Below are 14,859 nucleotides of genomic sequence, written 5' to 3'. Positions count from 1 at the left end.
ACAAAAGAGAGTTTACATTACTAGAATCCAATGGAAAAGTCTTCTAGGTGTGTTAAAGAGAAGTTCCTATTCCTGATACCTGTATATATGCTGTCCCATCTTCATGGAAGTGTTTTTTCACTGATCCTGAATCTTTTAGACTTTATTCAGCATGGTTGGAGAAGGCTGTGAAGTAACTTGATTTCTTGGCTGTTTTCTGGTAGTAGCCTTACCTATCATTAAGACAGTGCATGTGTCAGTGGGTGTTCAAGAGGTACTCGTGTCCTCTGCTCTGTTGCCACAGGAGTTGTAGAAGCAGCTTGGCTCATGTCTCTGCTGTGCAGTCTTGGGGAAGAGTATTCAAAGTAAGCCATAGTCCTCAAGAGGAGATGAATTTGTAGTGATGGTTTTTTCATCACCACATATGGGTGAAACTCAAGTTTTAACACGTTTCCCTGTGGTTGGCAGTTTGTCTTTAAAGGATCCCCTGGTTTTTGGTGAGATTTATTTGACTGTCCTCATTAACCTGAATCCCTCACTTGGTAAGCCCCAGACTGACTTGTGTTTCTCTTTAGAAGTGTGAACACAGTCACTGTGGTCAAGATAACAAACTGACAGCTCAGATGAAGAAAAGCTGGAGTAATGTGTTAGCTGGCAGCTTCATCTCACTGCTATAAAAATACATTCAAATTTGACTTGGAGAAGGATCTCAATATAATTCCATTGGTCTTTGGTTGTCTGGTCACCGTATAATCCCAGTCTCTAATCTCTGACAGGTGGCAGTAGGGATTGACACATACCAAGGAGCCTAAATTCTGATTTGTGATCCTGAACATCTCTTCTACACCACTGATTGGTGTCCTCAGCACAAGCACCTGAAGTTACAAATAGCAGTATCTGTACCAGCTGAAAGAAAAACTGCCTGGATCTCTGAGCTATACCAACCTCTAGTATAAAAATTTGCCAAACAGAAAAAAACAATGCTCTTCTGCTTCCGGTGAGATCCCAGCAGCTGCTAAGGTTAATTTATTAAGCTAAAAGTCTTTATATTTCTGTTTGTGCTAGGAGACTCCTGAGGTAGGAGCAGTCAGTAGTTTACAGTCACAGCACACGTGACAGTGATATAGAGATGTGTAAGAACATTTGAACAGTTACAGGACAAGAGATACACACACAAGGCAGGAAAGAGGTTTCATGTTTCAATCTGGAAACATTTTATAAGGCATAAGGAAAAAATTTCAGGTTCTGAAAAATGACATTGGTCAAATTATGCACAGTGAGCTTTTCTTTCCTCAAGATAAAGGCATTCTTTATAGAGTGAAGGAAACTAAATAAAGTTGCTAAGTTATTGGATGGTATCATGCAGTCATACCCAGGATGATCTGCACAGTGCTGCTTGTGCCAGAGCTGGTACTTCTTGAATCCAGTACCGTGGAAAACCTGGTGCAAAGACTTGCACTGGCAGTTTGCATCTGTCAAGGGGACATTGGTATGTCATATCATCACTTTATCTTGCTTGAAACAGACTGAAATTGCTGAGATCCTGCAGCATAGCTCTTGTGCTGCGCATGAACAAATAATCATTACTGCTGCCATTGTTTTTCTCTGTGTGGTTGCCTTCTCAGTTCAGCGAGCTTCATTCTTTGCTGCTGCTGATGAAAATCACAGGCCTGTGAGCGCTGCTTCCAGTAGTGATCAGGCTGAGGACCAGCTTACTGCACAGATAAAGCCTTATACAGGGTAAGTAAATACACCAGATGTGCAGGCTTTCCCAGCTACAAACCAAAGCAAAGAGTAGGGATATCTTTATCTGGAAGCCATCTCCAGGCTTCATGCAAGAACTCTTCACAAGATCTCATGAAGATGGAATTAGGAGGTGAAAAGAAAAGAATTTCAAGTCCAGTTGAACCTATTTGTAGGTTTTTCTTGTCTGAGATGTTCATGAACCTGTCCAAAACAATGGTAATTCAAGGCACATACAGTAAGTTCCAAGTAGAAAGAAGTCAAGTGATGGGATGACCCCAATTAATCATGAGTTAAATTTGTTCTTTTGTTTAATGTGCTGCACGTGTTCCATGTACTCTTTATTATGTTAATTTTGTGAATTCATGGTGTACCCAAATGCATACCTTCATAAAGCCACTTGGTATAGACAAAGCTGTTAGCTACCCCGTGTGAAGACAGTAAATCATATCAATACCTGTTTTTGTTTTCTGCTTTCAACAGTAAAGAATCTCCTCCAACTCTCGCCTCTAAAGTGGACCAACTGGAAGGTTTGCTGAAGATGCTGCAAGAAGATTTAAGGAAGGTAAGCATTTCATCTACAGAAGGATTTGTAAGACATGTATTTAGTGCTTGGTGATGCTAATAACTGTGTAAGCCTGCTTTGCCATGCCTGAGCCTGTGACAGTCTCATCCTTGTATGAGAAAGAGACATTTCTTTGCTACTTTCTCAGGCTTCTAATTATGCATGGCTGGGATGGGGTGTCTGAATTTGTATGCGTTTGATTCCTCTGCTTAAATTAGGAGGGTGATTCATAGTACCTCCGCTCCTAATTCAGGTGACACTGCAAAAGGCTTCAAGTTAGTCCATATAAATGTATCCTGCTGATGAAAAGTTGTCAGTGTTATCTAAACATGTAATTTCTGCTGTGGAAACTTCCTGTATTGTTTTAATGCCTACTTGGTCCAAGAAGGATCTGCTGCAGTGAGATGAAGTCTCTTAGCTGGGAAAGTGGTTTACAGGAAGATTCCCTGCCTTTTGCTTAGTTAACCATCAGGACTTGTACATTCAGAACAGGTCATGTCCAATTTTATTGGACCACGTGGGTAGCCAGCTTCTGTATTAGAATCTAATACAGAGAAATCCTGTTCATGCAAGCAAAACATGAGGAAGGAGATGTCACTAATGTCCCTTGGATATAAACCCATGTGTTACTGCACATAAAATCCTTAAAAAGAATGAGACTTATGCTCTCAAGAGATTCTCGCTGCTCTAGATAGATAGGAAGCATGACCTAAAATGTCCACTAAGATCTGTATTTTTCCTTATGCCTAAGGAAAAAGAGGACAAAGCCAGCCTTCAGGCTGAAGTGCAACATTTGCGGGAAGACAACTTGAGGTTACAGGAGGAATCCCAGAATGCAACCGAAAAGCTGAAGAAATTCACCGAATGGGTTTTCAACACAATTGATATGAACTGAGAACGGTGTATGGGGAAGGAAACTATCTGTTATGAATATTATTACTGGGACTTAAGCTTTAATGCCACCTTAATTATGACATGTGAAAGTATAGTCAGAGCAATTCCCTGTTCTTCATCCTCCAATAACCCTTTTTTGCATCTCTGCGCGCACTCAGAACAATTGCAGATCAACAATCAGTGTCTGCCTTTTGTAGAAAAAACAAAGTAAATAATTTTAAAAAGGTAAAATAAAAGTTTAACTGCTAAAATGTGAATGTCTATTTTTTGCACATTGTCTCTTTATCTGTTATGTACAAAATGATTTGGAGGCCAGGATCAGGCTTGCTGTTCCATCTGCCTCTGTTTCCATTAACTCCTTTTTCTCTGTTTCAGGTAATCTGCTTTTCCTTGCAGCTTTGACAAATATTATGACATCTAGAAAATTAGAAAGAAATGTTTACTTTACTGCTCTTCTAACATTGTTTTCTGAAGTATGCCACAGACAAGGGGATGTAATGCAATGTTTTAGATGTCTCCTTAGCAATTTGCGCTTGATTACTAGTGCTACCTTCCCATACATTGCAGAGAGCGCGTGTCCATAGTGTATGGTACAGTACAACCAGCACCACAGCTTAGAGAGAGACTAGAGAGGTGAGCCATGGGTGAGGCATATTATCACACATCTACTGCATTAGCATTTCTGGTGGCCTTTGTTTCCTGTGGAAACAGTGGCTGCAAGTACCTTTACAAACAGCAAAACTAGGCATGCTGCAATTCATACCCACATCAGGCAGGCTGAGACATAAGCGATCCAGCAACAGTGCTCAGTTAAGTACAGCCCCCTTCCCTTCCAGGGGAGTCTGTTGCTTGCATATGTGCAGGAGACTTAAGCTGAAGTTGTAAAGAGATTAAGATTTTTTTTTTTTCCCCCTGAAATGTCTCCATGAAAAACCACAAACCATCACTGTGTACCTGCCCTCCCATTCTGTTTCTTTGGTTTTCTCAAATCACAGCAGGTTTGAGAAAAGTTTATTCAAGTTGTGTTTTATTGCATGAGAGATCTTATAAATCCTTTACTATGGAAGATAGAGGAATATGTAAAGGGGAATTAGAGAAGTGTATTTTTCAAAGCACTGGGACAGGATTGGAGCTCTGAAATCCCCAGTCCCCAGTGAAACTGTCTAGCACGAGATTTCCCAAACTGCTTCATGCCAGCAAAGTTAATTTCTTGTTCTTTGAAGGAACAGCTGACTTGCCACAACGTGTTACCTCTACAGAAAATACCTTTTAGGTGTCAAAATACAACTTTTAAGCACTGCAGTCTGCTCAGTCATTGAACTGTGCAGTGTGCTGAGAAATCTTTTCTACTCCCTTCTGAGGATATAGTTACTACCTGAGTAAATATTGCCTTCCATAAAGTGCAGTGTATTTGGGGGTTAATTTCGAGAGCATCCTCTCACTCCCCTTTATCACATTCTCAAATACACAGATTAAAATCACTGGCACAGTCTTGTCACAGACTTCCATGCTCTCTTCAAATCCCTTTTTCACGCTCTTTAATCTTGCTGCACACAAGTACACACTACACTTCAACCTCAAACTTCATTTGTGATGCTAATCCCCATGGAGTTCTTCTCTAATGTTTTGTCATGGAAATGGATCTCTTTGGAACTATTTCTGGAGTGCTTTTGTAAAGGTTTAGAATGTCTTGGGTTTTTTAATGACTTGTATGAAGGAGATTTATATAATGCCTGATATTATTTGTAAATGGGAAATATTGCTAACATCTCTGAGCATCCCGAAGTCTTGCTTTTATTCTCTTTTATTTTTGTTTGGTTTTATTTTATTTCAAAAAATATTTTGGGACTTGGGGCAGACTATTTATTAGAGTTTTGCAACAGAGTTCTTCTTGTATGATGCCACTGAAGGCTACTTGTAAAATTCTGACAATAAAACTCATTTTAAAGGTTCTTCTAAACCATTTTCTGATTTTGTTGGATTTGTTAAGACTTTCCAGAGTGTCCATTTCTTCCTGCTTTCTTCTTGTACCACTTTTCTTAGTGCTTAGTTGTACACGAGTTCCATTCTCTGTTAGATTCCTAATCTTTATCACTTTGAAGGCCATTACTTGTTATGTAAAAAACCCTTCATCCCTTGACTTTCTACTTGTATTATTGCACAAATGTATCTTCTTCCCCCATTTACAAGGGTTTGCTGCCTTTAAGAGTTACTCTGGGCTTCACCAGAGTGATGTAAAGGAGAGGCAGTGGTTTTTTATAATTTATCAGTGTTTTTTAACTTACTTGGACTGAAGCTAATTTAGGTGAAAACCAAACTGTCCTGGCTCATCTGCCCAAGGACACACAGAGCTTTCAGCATCCCAAAGCCAAACCTGTGAGCATGCAACATCAGGTTTTAGGTTTGGGAGGGTGGGGCAGATAATCCATTTGTTTTGTTTTCCAGATCTCTATGTTTCACTAGGGAGATGACCTTGGAAGTGTTTTGAACAGATGGTTTTTTTTGGCCCACTGGATCAGCATTCCTGACAGCTTAAAAATGTGGAACTAGGTCAGTCTGCGGGAAAGTGTCTTCCAGTCCACTGAATAAATCCCTACAAGGCATGTGGGGAAAGCAAATTCATCTCTTTCTAGCAGTGAAGTTACTGAACCAAGAGAGCTCTGAAGCAGCAAGAGCAAATAGAAGCATCTGATGAAAAATTGAGGTTGAATCTTGGAAAGAAAACTAAACTAGCTGTCTTACCATTTGTAATTGGATCCTGGTAATTGAGTTGAAGGAGAAAGCTTCCTTTAGGTCAAGGAGTTGCCCTGTCCACATTCATAATGAATTCATGCTAGAGGTTCCCACGCTCCACCACACACAGCACTAGGTCAACCTAGACCAGGGCAGGATCCAACTTGCAGGCATCTCCTTGCAGCCTCAGCAGAAAGTGAAGGTGGATGGCTGTAGGAGCAGTGTGGGTAATAGGGGCCGGCTTCCTGTTTCATCCATTTCTCCCACAGACTAATGTTTTATGTTGCTGGAAACAATTTTGTGTTCCTTGTCTACATTCCAGTGCAAAGGTGCTGTTTCCCTGTGGCAGTTTTTTGGATAGCTGGATGTGGCTGGTACAGCAGCAGCAATCTGCCTTCTCTCAAAATCCCCAATCAGGGTGTGGAGGTATCACCAGAGAGGGGCTGCAGCTTGCATGATGGATAATACCCTTCTCAGAAGTGGCGCTGGGCTGGGTAACAGGTCAGAGGGTAGTAACTGGGTGAGGTAAGGGGTGAGCTGTGAGGCACACAGTAGCAGGGATTGTGGGGAGAGGCTGGTGGGAAGGGGACTGGGGGAGCTTCTTGTTGTGCTGTTACGGGAGAGGAGATGGGATGAAATGCAACACATTCAGGTTTTACTCACCTGAAAGCGTGGTTACTGTAGGATAGCTTCTTGTTTCTGTGGGAGATTGTATTCCGATTCAGTGAACAAGTATTGTGAGAGCTTTTTCCCTAGCTTTTCTTATTGAGGGAAAGGTCCCCATAAACCAGGCACAGCCTGGGAGGATTGACTGGTCTGCTTTTAAAACCTTTGGGTAATACTTCTCTCATCTCTTAGTGCCTTCCTTTGGGCTGACAGCTAACAAATCCTCTTTTAAAGCAGTTGGTTCTCTCCTGGCAGACAGTTCAACATTAGTCCTGTATGTGAGCAACTTGCTTTGCTGCAAGACAGCAGGGGAACAGAAGAGGTTGCAGTTTCTCTGCTGGTATGGCATCCAAAGCTGGATTCCCTGGAGGAGAGATGGTACTGTCCCTTCTCCACTGCTGCAGCTGTAGCAGAGACATGGTGCTGAGGTGGTTACTAATGGATGGGAGCTGAGCAATGAGATGATGAGGCTTGTACAGATGCCTTCACCTCTTCCTGATAATGGCAGTGGTGAGGAAATCCTTGCTGGGCTTTTTAAGGCAATGCTACAGAGAAAAGAAGCTCACAGAAATATTCAGAGCTCTGCAGTAAGGTCCCCTTCCCCAGCAGCTTTGGGCTGGGAGTTTGTGTGAGTTGGACTTGCTGGAGCCCCAAGGCAGGTTGTGGTTGATGGCAGCCACTTACACCCCCTTTCCGTAAGGAAGACCAGCTGCAGCCACTGTCTGGGAAAGGCAGATCCTCTCCCACTTTGTACAGCAGAAGCCTGAGGAGTCACAGTCAGCTTTGGGGAGACAGCTGCTGGGCACCTTGTGGAATTTTGCCCCACTCAGTAAGCAAGGTGTCGGGAAGCAAGTCCCTCTCTCCAGCTTCTCCTGTGCTTTCATGGACGTATCTGTCGCCTTCAGAAGGTAATTTCAGTGTATCACAACCAGCTTGGGTTTTATGTCAGTGACTTAAAGTGGGCTGGTCAGTTTGTGGCACAGCAGAGTGTGGACAACTGGAGAACTATGGGAAATAAAACCAGGGTACTGCAGTAATCTGCACATCTTTACCAAACTGCAGGGCTTGGGGATGCAGAATTTATGGTCTGTCACAAGATAACTAAGGTTGGAAGGATCTTCATGAAATCTCTTGTCCAGCCAGTTGCTCTGGAGTTTATCCAGCTGGGTCTTGAAGAAAAACCTCTGAGTGTGGAGGTGCATGGTCTCACTGGGCAATGTATTACTTTCTTCATCATGAAAAGGTTTCTGTTAGGATTATTAGTAGAAAGGTGTAACCTCAGCAACAGTTGCAGGCTGCGTTTTGCCTACATTCCACCAAAAGCTCACAACACAAGAGTCTGTACCCTCCTTGAAAGCCCACAGCATGTCCTCTGCCTGGGGCCAGCAGCAGAGCACCCGCATTTGCCATTTTCCCTTTGGTGAGCCTGGCAGAAAGAACACTGCAGCTTGGTGGATGCTGAGCATTGTTTGCTCCACTCCACTGATCAACTTCCTACAGTCCAGTTTTGATTTGTTTCTAGGGATTTCTCATTTCTGAACTTGGTATTGCTTATTCAAGCTTTAATCAGGGCCTAGATTGAGTCCCCTGGTTGTCCTTCACTCTTTGCTGCCTGCAAGAAGGACACATGTGCTGGGGAGCCACAGCTGCAGGCAGAGGATGCTCCTGGCAGCTGAAGATGCCCATAAGCTATTGACATGCAGAGAAGTCAGAGACTGAAACTAGGATGTATTCAAGGACTAGGACTAAACGTAGTTTCCTACCCTCATGTTGTAACAGTGACAAATGCCACCAACTAGTAACTAAAAAGATTTCACACCACAGGGGCAAAAAAACAGGGACTTGTCCTAGTGCTGTGTTAAAGTTCATTTCTGTTCTTTCATCTTGCTTCCTCCCACCTCTCCTGCACTTTTCCAGCAGTTTGTTCACTTTGAATGGTGGCTGCTGACTGCTGTTTTGCTGCCTGGGATCTGATGCAGCAAGAGGGGCTGCTCCAATGGTCCTGGCAGTGAAGCTGTGTCTGCCTGTGGCTGAGCTGAAAGGAAAGACTGAGTCGAGAAACTGAAGCATTTGGCTGAATTGAAGAGCTTGACTGCTCACTTATTTTGTGAAAGGAGCTGAGGCACATTTGCATCTCTTTGTATCTCACACCCAAAGGAAGTTTGCTTAGCTGGAGCTGGGAGGCTCAGTGATAACTTCCCTTGTATGGAAGGAACAAGCTATGTCATGCTCAAATTGCAGTGTGTCAGAGATAACACCTGGGATGCGTCTGTCCACACACAGCAGAAACAACCCCTGTGTTCTTGCCTGGCCCTTCCTCCCTCGAGGCTTCTGGCTCAGTCCGGCTCTGCCCGGAGGAGCAGCCCAGAGCTCTGCAGTGCCAGCTTCTGCTACAGGCATAGCACGGATGGGAGACGGAGAACACTTCACTCTCTTGTTTCCTCCCTGACCCATCAAATTTGATCCTAATAGTGGCATAATAGATATCTATTTGCTTTTAACATTCTTTGCAGCGCCTTTATTTTTCTAGAAAAGGTTAGGTGCTTTCAAGCTGTGCACAAGCATTTGACAAATGCCATTCTTCCATGTGATGCTTCACGTCAGTAGACTGGTCAGTCACCACAACCTGCAAGTCCTAATAGCTCTACTGACTAGCAGATTGTTTTGTGATCTCCTTTGCTTTATATTCTTCCTCAGGTCAGGCTCAACACACAGCCTGTTGAAAAAGAAGGGGCAGAAAGGAGTACATAGAACAGGCTACTTGCCTACTGAGTTTTTGCCTCATCTTGCTTGCTTGTGTTCTGCCATACTTAGGGCTGTTGAAACTGAAGATTTTTTGCATGTGTGAAGTTTTCTAGCTGATCTAGTCAGCTAGAAAGTCCCTCATGGAGGCCAAATATCTGAGAGCTGCACCGTATTCTGCTAACTGTTGAAGCACCAAACAAGAAATTGCCTCCTTGATGAAAGCTTGATGAAGTTATGCCTATAGCATGGAAATGTGAGTCTCCCTCTTTGTGATTTTTCTTTCAGTGCTTCCCTGGCCTAGAAGCAACACTCCAACCAGCATTAGTTCCACAGCTATGGTTTGTTTGGTCTGCTTTTGCAGTTAGATCTCAGTTCCCCATTAAACCCTGTAGTTTTTAGTCATACTTGTTTTTTAAGTGAGCCATCTTTATTACAGTCAAAATATGGGTCATAGCTTACATAGGGGAGAGTCATTGGAATCACAGCATGTAGTGTGGGTCTCTGGTCTGCTGTAAGATGTCCTCCCCAAGTCCTGCAGTCTCGGGCATGCTACCTACATCCACAGTCTTTGTGGCTGGAGTGGGCAGAAATGATGGGAAGTGCCTCAGATAAAGGTGCTGGCAGGCAAAGACATCCCAGTCTGAGTTCAAGAAAAGGCAGACAGGTTCTTCACATAACAGTCACTGGAGGAGCTGCAGCAGTCCTGGACAGGAGCCCTTAAGGTGTTTTCCCAGCAATCTAGGGGCCAGCAGAACAGGAAAAACCAGGGCTGCTCAGTGTGAGATGCCAACCATTTCATGACAAAAAAAGGGAGAGACAGAACGAAACTGCTTGTAAGTGCGCACCAGTCTCTCTCTTACTGAAGTTTCTCAAGTAGGAAATGGCAGAGTAGTCTTGGAGCATGCCTGTGGGAAACCAGAAAATTTTTCTTAAACTTCATGAGGTATTGGGGTTTTCTGGTGGGGGAGGGAGGTTAAGGGATACTCTCAGTTGAATCTGTTTTAAAATTTTTAGTGCTTATTTACAGGGCAGATTTGAAAAGATCAAGTGGCAGTGTCTAAATACAGAGATAACGGCTGGATTGGTTTCACAAGGTGCTGAAGTGGGTTACATGCTGAATTTCTGCTGGTTTCTGAACTTCACCTCTGGCCTCACGTGAGGGGGAAAACCAGCAAGGTTTCCCCTTACATAGCTTTGTACTTATGGGCTTTTAGCCACAATCAGTTCTAATCAGGAGGTCTGAAGGGAAGGGGCTACACTTTCTGAAGTGCATCTCTTTGGGTTGGGAAAGAAAACAGAAGAATTCGAGTCCTTTGGGACCTGAGAAAAGGTTGCAAAACAAGAAAATGGGCCTGGATTTTTCAAAGCCACCACAGAGCTGGGTATGGAGGGCTGGCAGAGATCTCCCCAAGGGCCTGGAATGTGTGGGGTGCCCAGATGGCAGCAAACCCGGCAGGCCTGCGAGGAGCACAAGGCAGCTCTGTGCTCCAGTGGTCCTGGGCCAAGGCTCCAGACTGATCTCAGGAAAGGCTGGCTGACCTGCTTTTTGTCCCATTGCATCAGGTGCTGTGGCTGTTCAGTAGTTCTGAACACCCAATCTTCAAGGCACCAGTGTTCATCATGTAACTGCTACTGTGTACTCAGAGATATCCTTGTATGTAAGCCTCGTATGTAAGGCATGACCAAAAATTTCTTCCTGCAATGACTTCACAGATCAAGGCATTCAAAATTAGTAGCAACTTTTGAGGACACCTTAATCTTAGTGCCATCCACTTTTCTTCAAGTTCTCTATGGTCCTGGTCTGGTATCACATACCTGAAGCTGACAGGCAAATTGTGGGCTGTACAGCAATCCACTATTTGTCCGTACATGGCCATGGTAATCAAATTATTCAGTGCCTTGTAAAGGTACTTATCAGCCAGTCATGCAGATTTTTCTTAAATCCTAATACTGTGTTTGCACTCCTGCTATGGAAAAATGATCCAATGGATTTGTTTCCACATTTTCAGGGAATGATGTTGCATCACAGACAGAACCAGGATGCTTCTGAAATAATTTTTTTTTAAGAAATCAAAATATAGAGACGTGAGATGTTATGCTTCTGGCCTGTCTGTAGCCATCTGTATATTTAACACTTTTTTTGGATGGCAGCTGAAAGTTTCTGCTCCCACCATATCTATGCTGTGAGACAGTTCTGGTTTAATTTCTGAGACCAGATAAATCAATAAATTAATTCTTTTTTAACTGAAAAATCTTTGTTATCTGGACATTCATAAATCCCAAAAAAATAATTTTGTTTATTTGATCTAGTACTCTAGTTGATCTGAAGCAGTATTCCCCATGTGGGGCACATCTGAGCTTGGGGTTTGGTAGTACTGGATGAGGTGGAAGCCTGGTTCAGTGCTCAGCACTGGGCATCTAGGTACAGATCCAAGAACAGGGCAGGCAGACAGGGTTACTCCCCTAGAATACACCTGCAGTAATTTGGTTTAGGGACTTCTTGACCAGAGGAGTCAGAATTGCATATAAAAACCTTCAGTTGTCTCTTTTTCCATCTTAATCTGGCCTTAATCTTACTTTTTGTGTGGAAGCACTTTTAAATCTTTCCCGCTGCTCTTCTCTGGGCCCAGTACTTTCTGCTAAGGCCTCCTGCAGATGCAGGACCAGAAAGTGCACTGTCTTTGAGATGCAGATGCACTGCTGTGCTATCCTCACATTCTCCATTGTGTTCACTACCCCTTGCCAAAGTATCCCTAACACATAATTTTCTAACTGCCATGGAACATCAGCTAAGTTGACATTATTTTTAAGAATAGGCCCAAGAGCTCATCTTGATATAATGAGGTCAGCGTTTTTCCCATGTCCTTTATTTTGAATTTCTAGGTTGCAGTTTTCCTGCTGTCTTCTCACCTTGTCATTTGGTAGCATATGGTTGTTTTGCAGCTCTTCATAGATAACCCTTCTGTTTTACTCAGCATATCCTCATTACACCAGGAGGTTTGTCACATTTATTATTCACTCATTTGCCAGGTAATTTACTAAGTTCACCAAACACCGCAGCCTTCAACACTCGTCCCTCTGATACTGCCCTGGTGAGCTTCCTCTGTCATGAAGGTTTGCTCCTTATTTCCAGCTTTTAATTCCTGTCCTTTAGTCATTAATCTGCTCATTGTCCTGTGAGTTTATATTCCTAGGGAACCTTTGGGGAAGCAGCTTGCTTCATGACCCTTCAGTAGGATAAGCAGGTGCTTGTATGCACTGAGCCTTTTTGTTCGTGCACTTCATAGCCACTTCAAAGGCTTCTGGTAGAGTTTTCAGCAAGAAGACAGCATGGGACATGGAAAGTGAGAGAGACAAGGAACGTGCCAGTATTACCTCTCTTCTACAGACATGCCAGTGGGTACAGAGTTCATCCAAGATGCTGGAAGACACTGCTTCATTGCCTCCTCTCTTCAAGGGGATTTGATGTTGCATCTTCCAGGGAAGCATCCCAACCAGCAGACTATTAGCCTTGCTTCTATTTTCTCCCAGCTTTTCTTGGTAGATATCCTTCATTTGGCTTAAAATATGCATTGACTCAGGAATGGGAATTCATAGCCTGGTGACTGTCCTTTAGGTTCTATTTTATCCACTGCTGTTTCAGTGAGTATTTAGTTTCTCCAGTTGAAAGTGGAACCAATGGCAATGAAAATGACTGACAGAATTGCATGCAGCCCACACATGAGGATGATTGAGAGTGAGAGATGTAGAGCTGAAAAGGCTTCTTTCAATTACCTCCTTCAAAGTGAAGTCCCAGTCTCCATCATCCACCTGCTCCTTTTCCTCCCAGAGAACACCTAAACTATTGAAGAGTCTTACAGTGTCTTCAGACACTTTGATGCATATGGGGAAAAGGTTGGAGAGAGAACCACTGGAGTGGGACAATGCAGATATGTGCATGCCCAGAACTCCCACTATGGGGAAAGGGATGGGGACCTAACATCTAGCAGGTAAGTTGGAAGGAGAAACAGGATTACCAAATCCTGTGCTGCACTTTGAGAAGTTGGAAAATCCAATTAAAAAAAACAGCACAGGGAAAAGGCAGGTTTGAGGCACACACAGTTGTCTTGGGTGCAGGACCTGCAAGCAATCCTTGAAATCAAGAACAGGACAGCAGGCAGAAAAATAGGTGAGGAGGTGCTGAGAGGCATGAAGAGCTCCCAGCTGGTGTGATGTCCTGGGAGCCCCCTGTTAACCCCTCACCATGTCTGAGACCCCACAGTGCTCTGACAAGCTGGAAGCCAGTTTCAGCTCCACTTTTTGGCCAGTGCCTGGGCTAGATCTTCAGACCATTTCCCTTTCTTGTGGATGTCACTGCTCTGATGAGCACGTGTCTTGTGGATATTCACAACCTGCAGAGGAAGGGAAAGCAGGGATGAACACTACCAGGTGATGGGGAGGATAAGGATGTGGCTGAAACCAGGTAGGTACAGGAGGGTTACAATGAAGTCAAATGACAGCTGATCAGCAAGGAACTGTTTTACCTTTAGGTTTACAGTAATGGTGTAAAGCTCTGGGCAGGGGCCACTTACCAGCTGAGCCCATTGGCACTTCTGTCCTTAGAACCTTGCAGATGCAAATCACAGCGCTCTCGTGCCCAGGTAAAACAAAGCACTTGCACTTATTCCTGAGAGACTAATCCTGCTGTGTTCCCTAAGGATGAGCTAGGCATAATGAGACTTTTTTTGTAACTATTGTCTGTGATAAAACCAGAAACCCTTTGTAGATTATTAGCAGATACAATGATACTCTAATGCACTTTGTAATTCACTTTTTATTCATGAGGCCTGACAGCTATTTCCACAATGTGCTTCAGGACTGTGTGGTCTCCATGGAGAGGTTTCTTCTTGCTGTGTCAGGTACTTTGGATATTGAGAGATGATTAAAAAATGTTTGTGCGTGGCAGCTTTCCCCCATGTTTTTTAAAGAGGTAGAAGAAAGCAGTAAGATATTGCCAAGGCAGAACCAGGAACTTGGCTTCAGGACTCTTATTCTCTTTGGCCTCATAATAATTTGGACCTAGCTGCTTCTCCCATCACTACAATGATTTCTTCAGATGTACTCAAAGCTCTTGGAAACTGCCAGGTCCAAGTGGCTTTTGGAGTGCCACAAGGTTGATTCTGTTTCACATTCCAGTCACTGCACTTACCAAGCATCCAGTTCTGGGAACAGCCTTGTGATGGCTGGGAGCTGCTCAGACAGTGGCAAAAGCCCCTAGACTTGGAGGATTTTCAGCAGTGGAGAGGATTTCTGATCCATGCTGGATGAAGCTAGGAAGATCTGCACTGAATTCAGGATGTGCTGGCTCACATTGGGTAGGATTTTGGCAGCTTGCATGGCTGTCAGATTGCAATGTTGTATGCCTTCAATGGCAGACAGGAACTGGGAGAAGAGCAGATTGTGGCCTGCCAGGCAGCTGGGAAGTAGACTGATGCAGTAGGAGGGATCACACATGGCTGAGAACACCAACTTGTGTAATGATGAATGGGAGGTGA

General features: G+C 43.6%; 1 protein-coding gene across 3 annotated transcripts in view; it reads left to right on the top strand.

Annotated features, from left to right (window-relative positions):
* The window catches only part of SIPA1L1 (signal induced proliferation associated 1 like 1), a 206,724-nt gene extending 201,583 nt beyond the window's left edge, over positions 1-5,141 (top strand). For all 3 annotated transcript variants that reach the window (XM_082283512.1, XM_082283513.1, XM_082283511.1), the window contains 3 exons: positions 1,605-1,719; positions 2,206-2,287; positions 3,039-5,141. In XM_082283512.1, coding sequence (XP_082139638.1) covers positions 1,605-1,719; positions 2,206-2,287; positions 3,039-3,182 — 341 coding nt within the window. In that variant the 3' untranslated portion in view covers positions 3,183-5,141. The remainder of the gene's footprint in view (positions 1-1,604; positions 1,720-2,205; positions 2,288-3,038) is intronic.
* The last annotated feature ends 9,718 nt before the right edge of the window (positions 5,142-14,859 follow it).

The sequence above is a fragment of the Coloeus monedula genome, assembly GCF_965178545.1.
Source record: "Coloeus monedula genome assembly, chromosome: 6".
Classification (NCBI taxonomy): domain Eukaryota; kingdom Metazoa; phylum Chordata; class Aves; order Passeriformes; family Corvidae; genus Coloeus; species Coloeus monedula.
The sequence above is the reverse complement of the archived record's forward strand: the minus strand, read 5'-3'. Positions and strand labels throughout refer to the sequence as shown.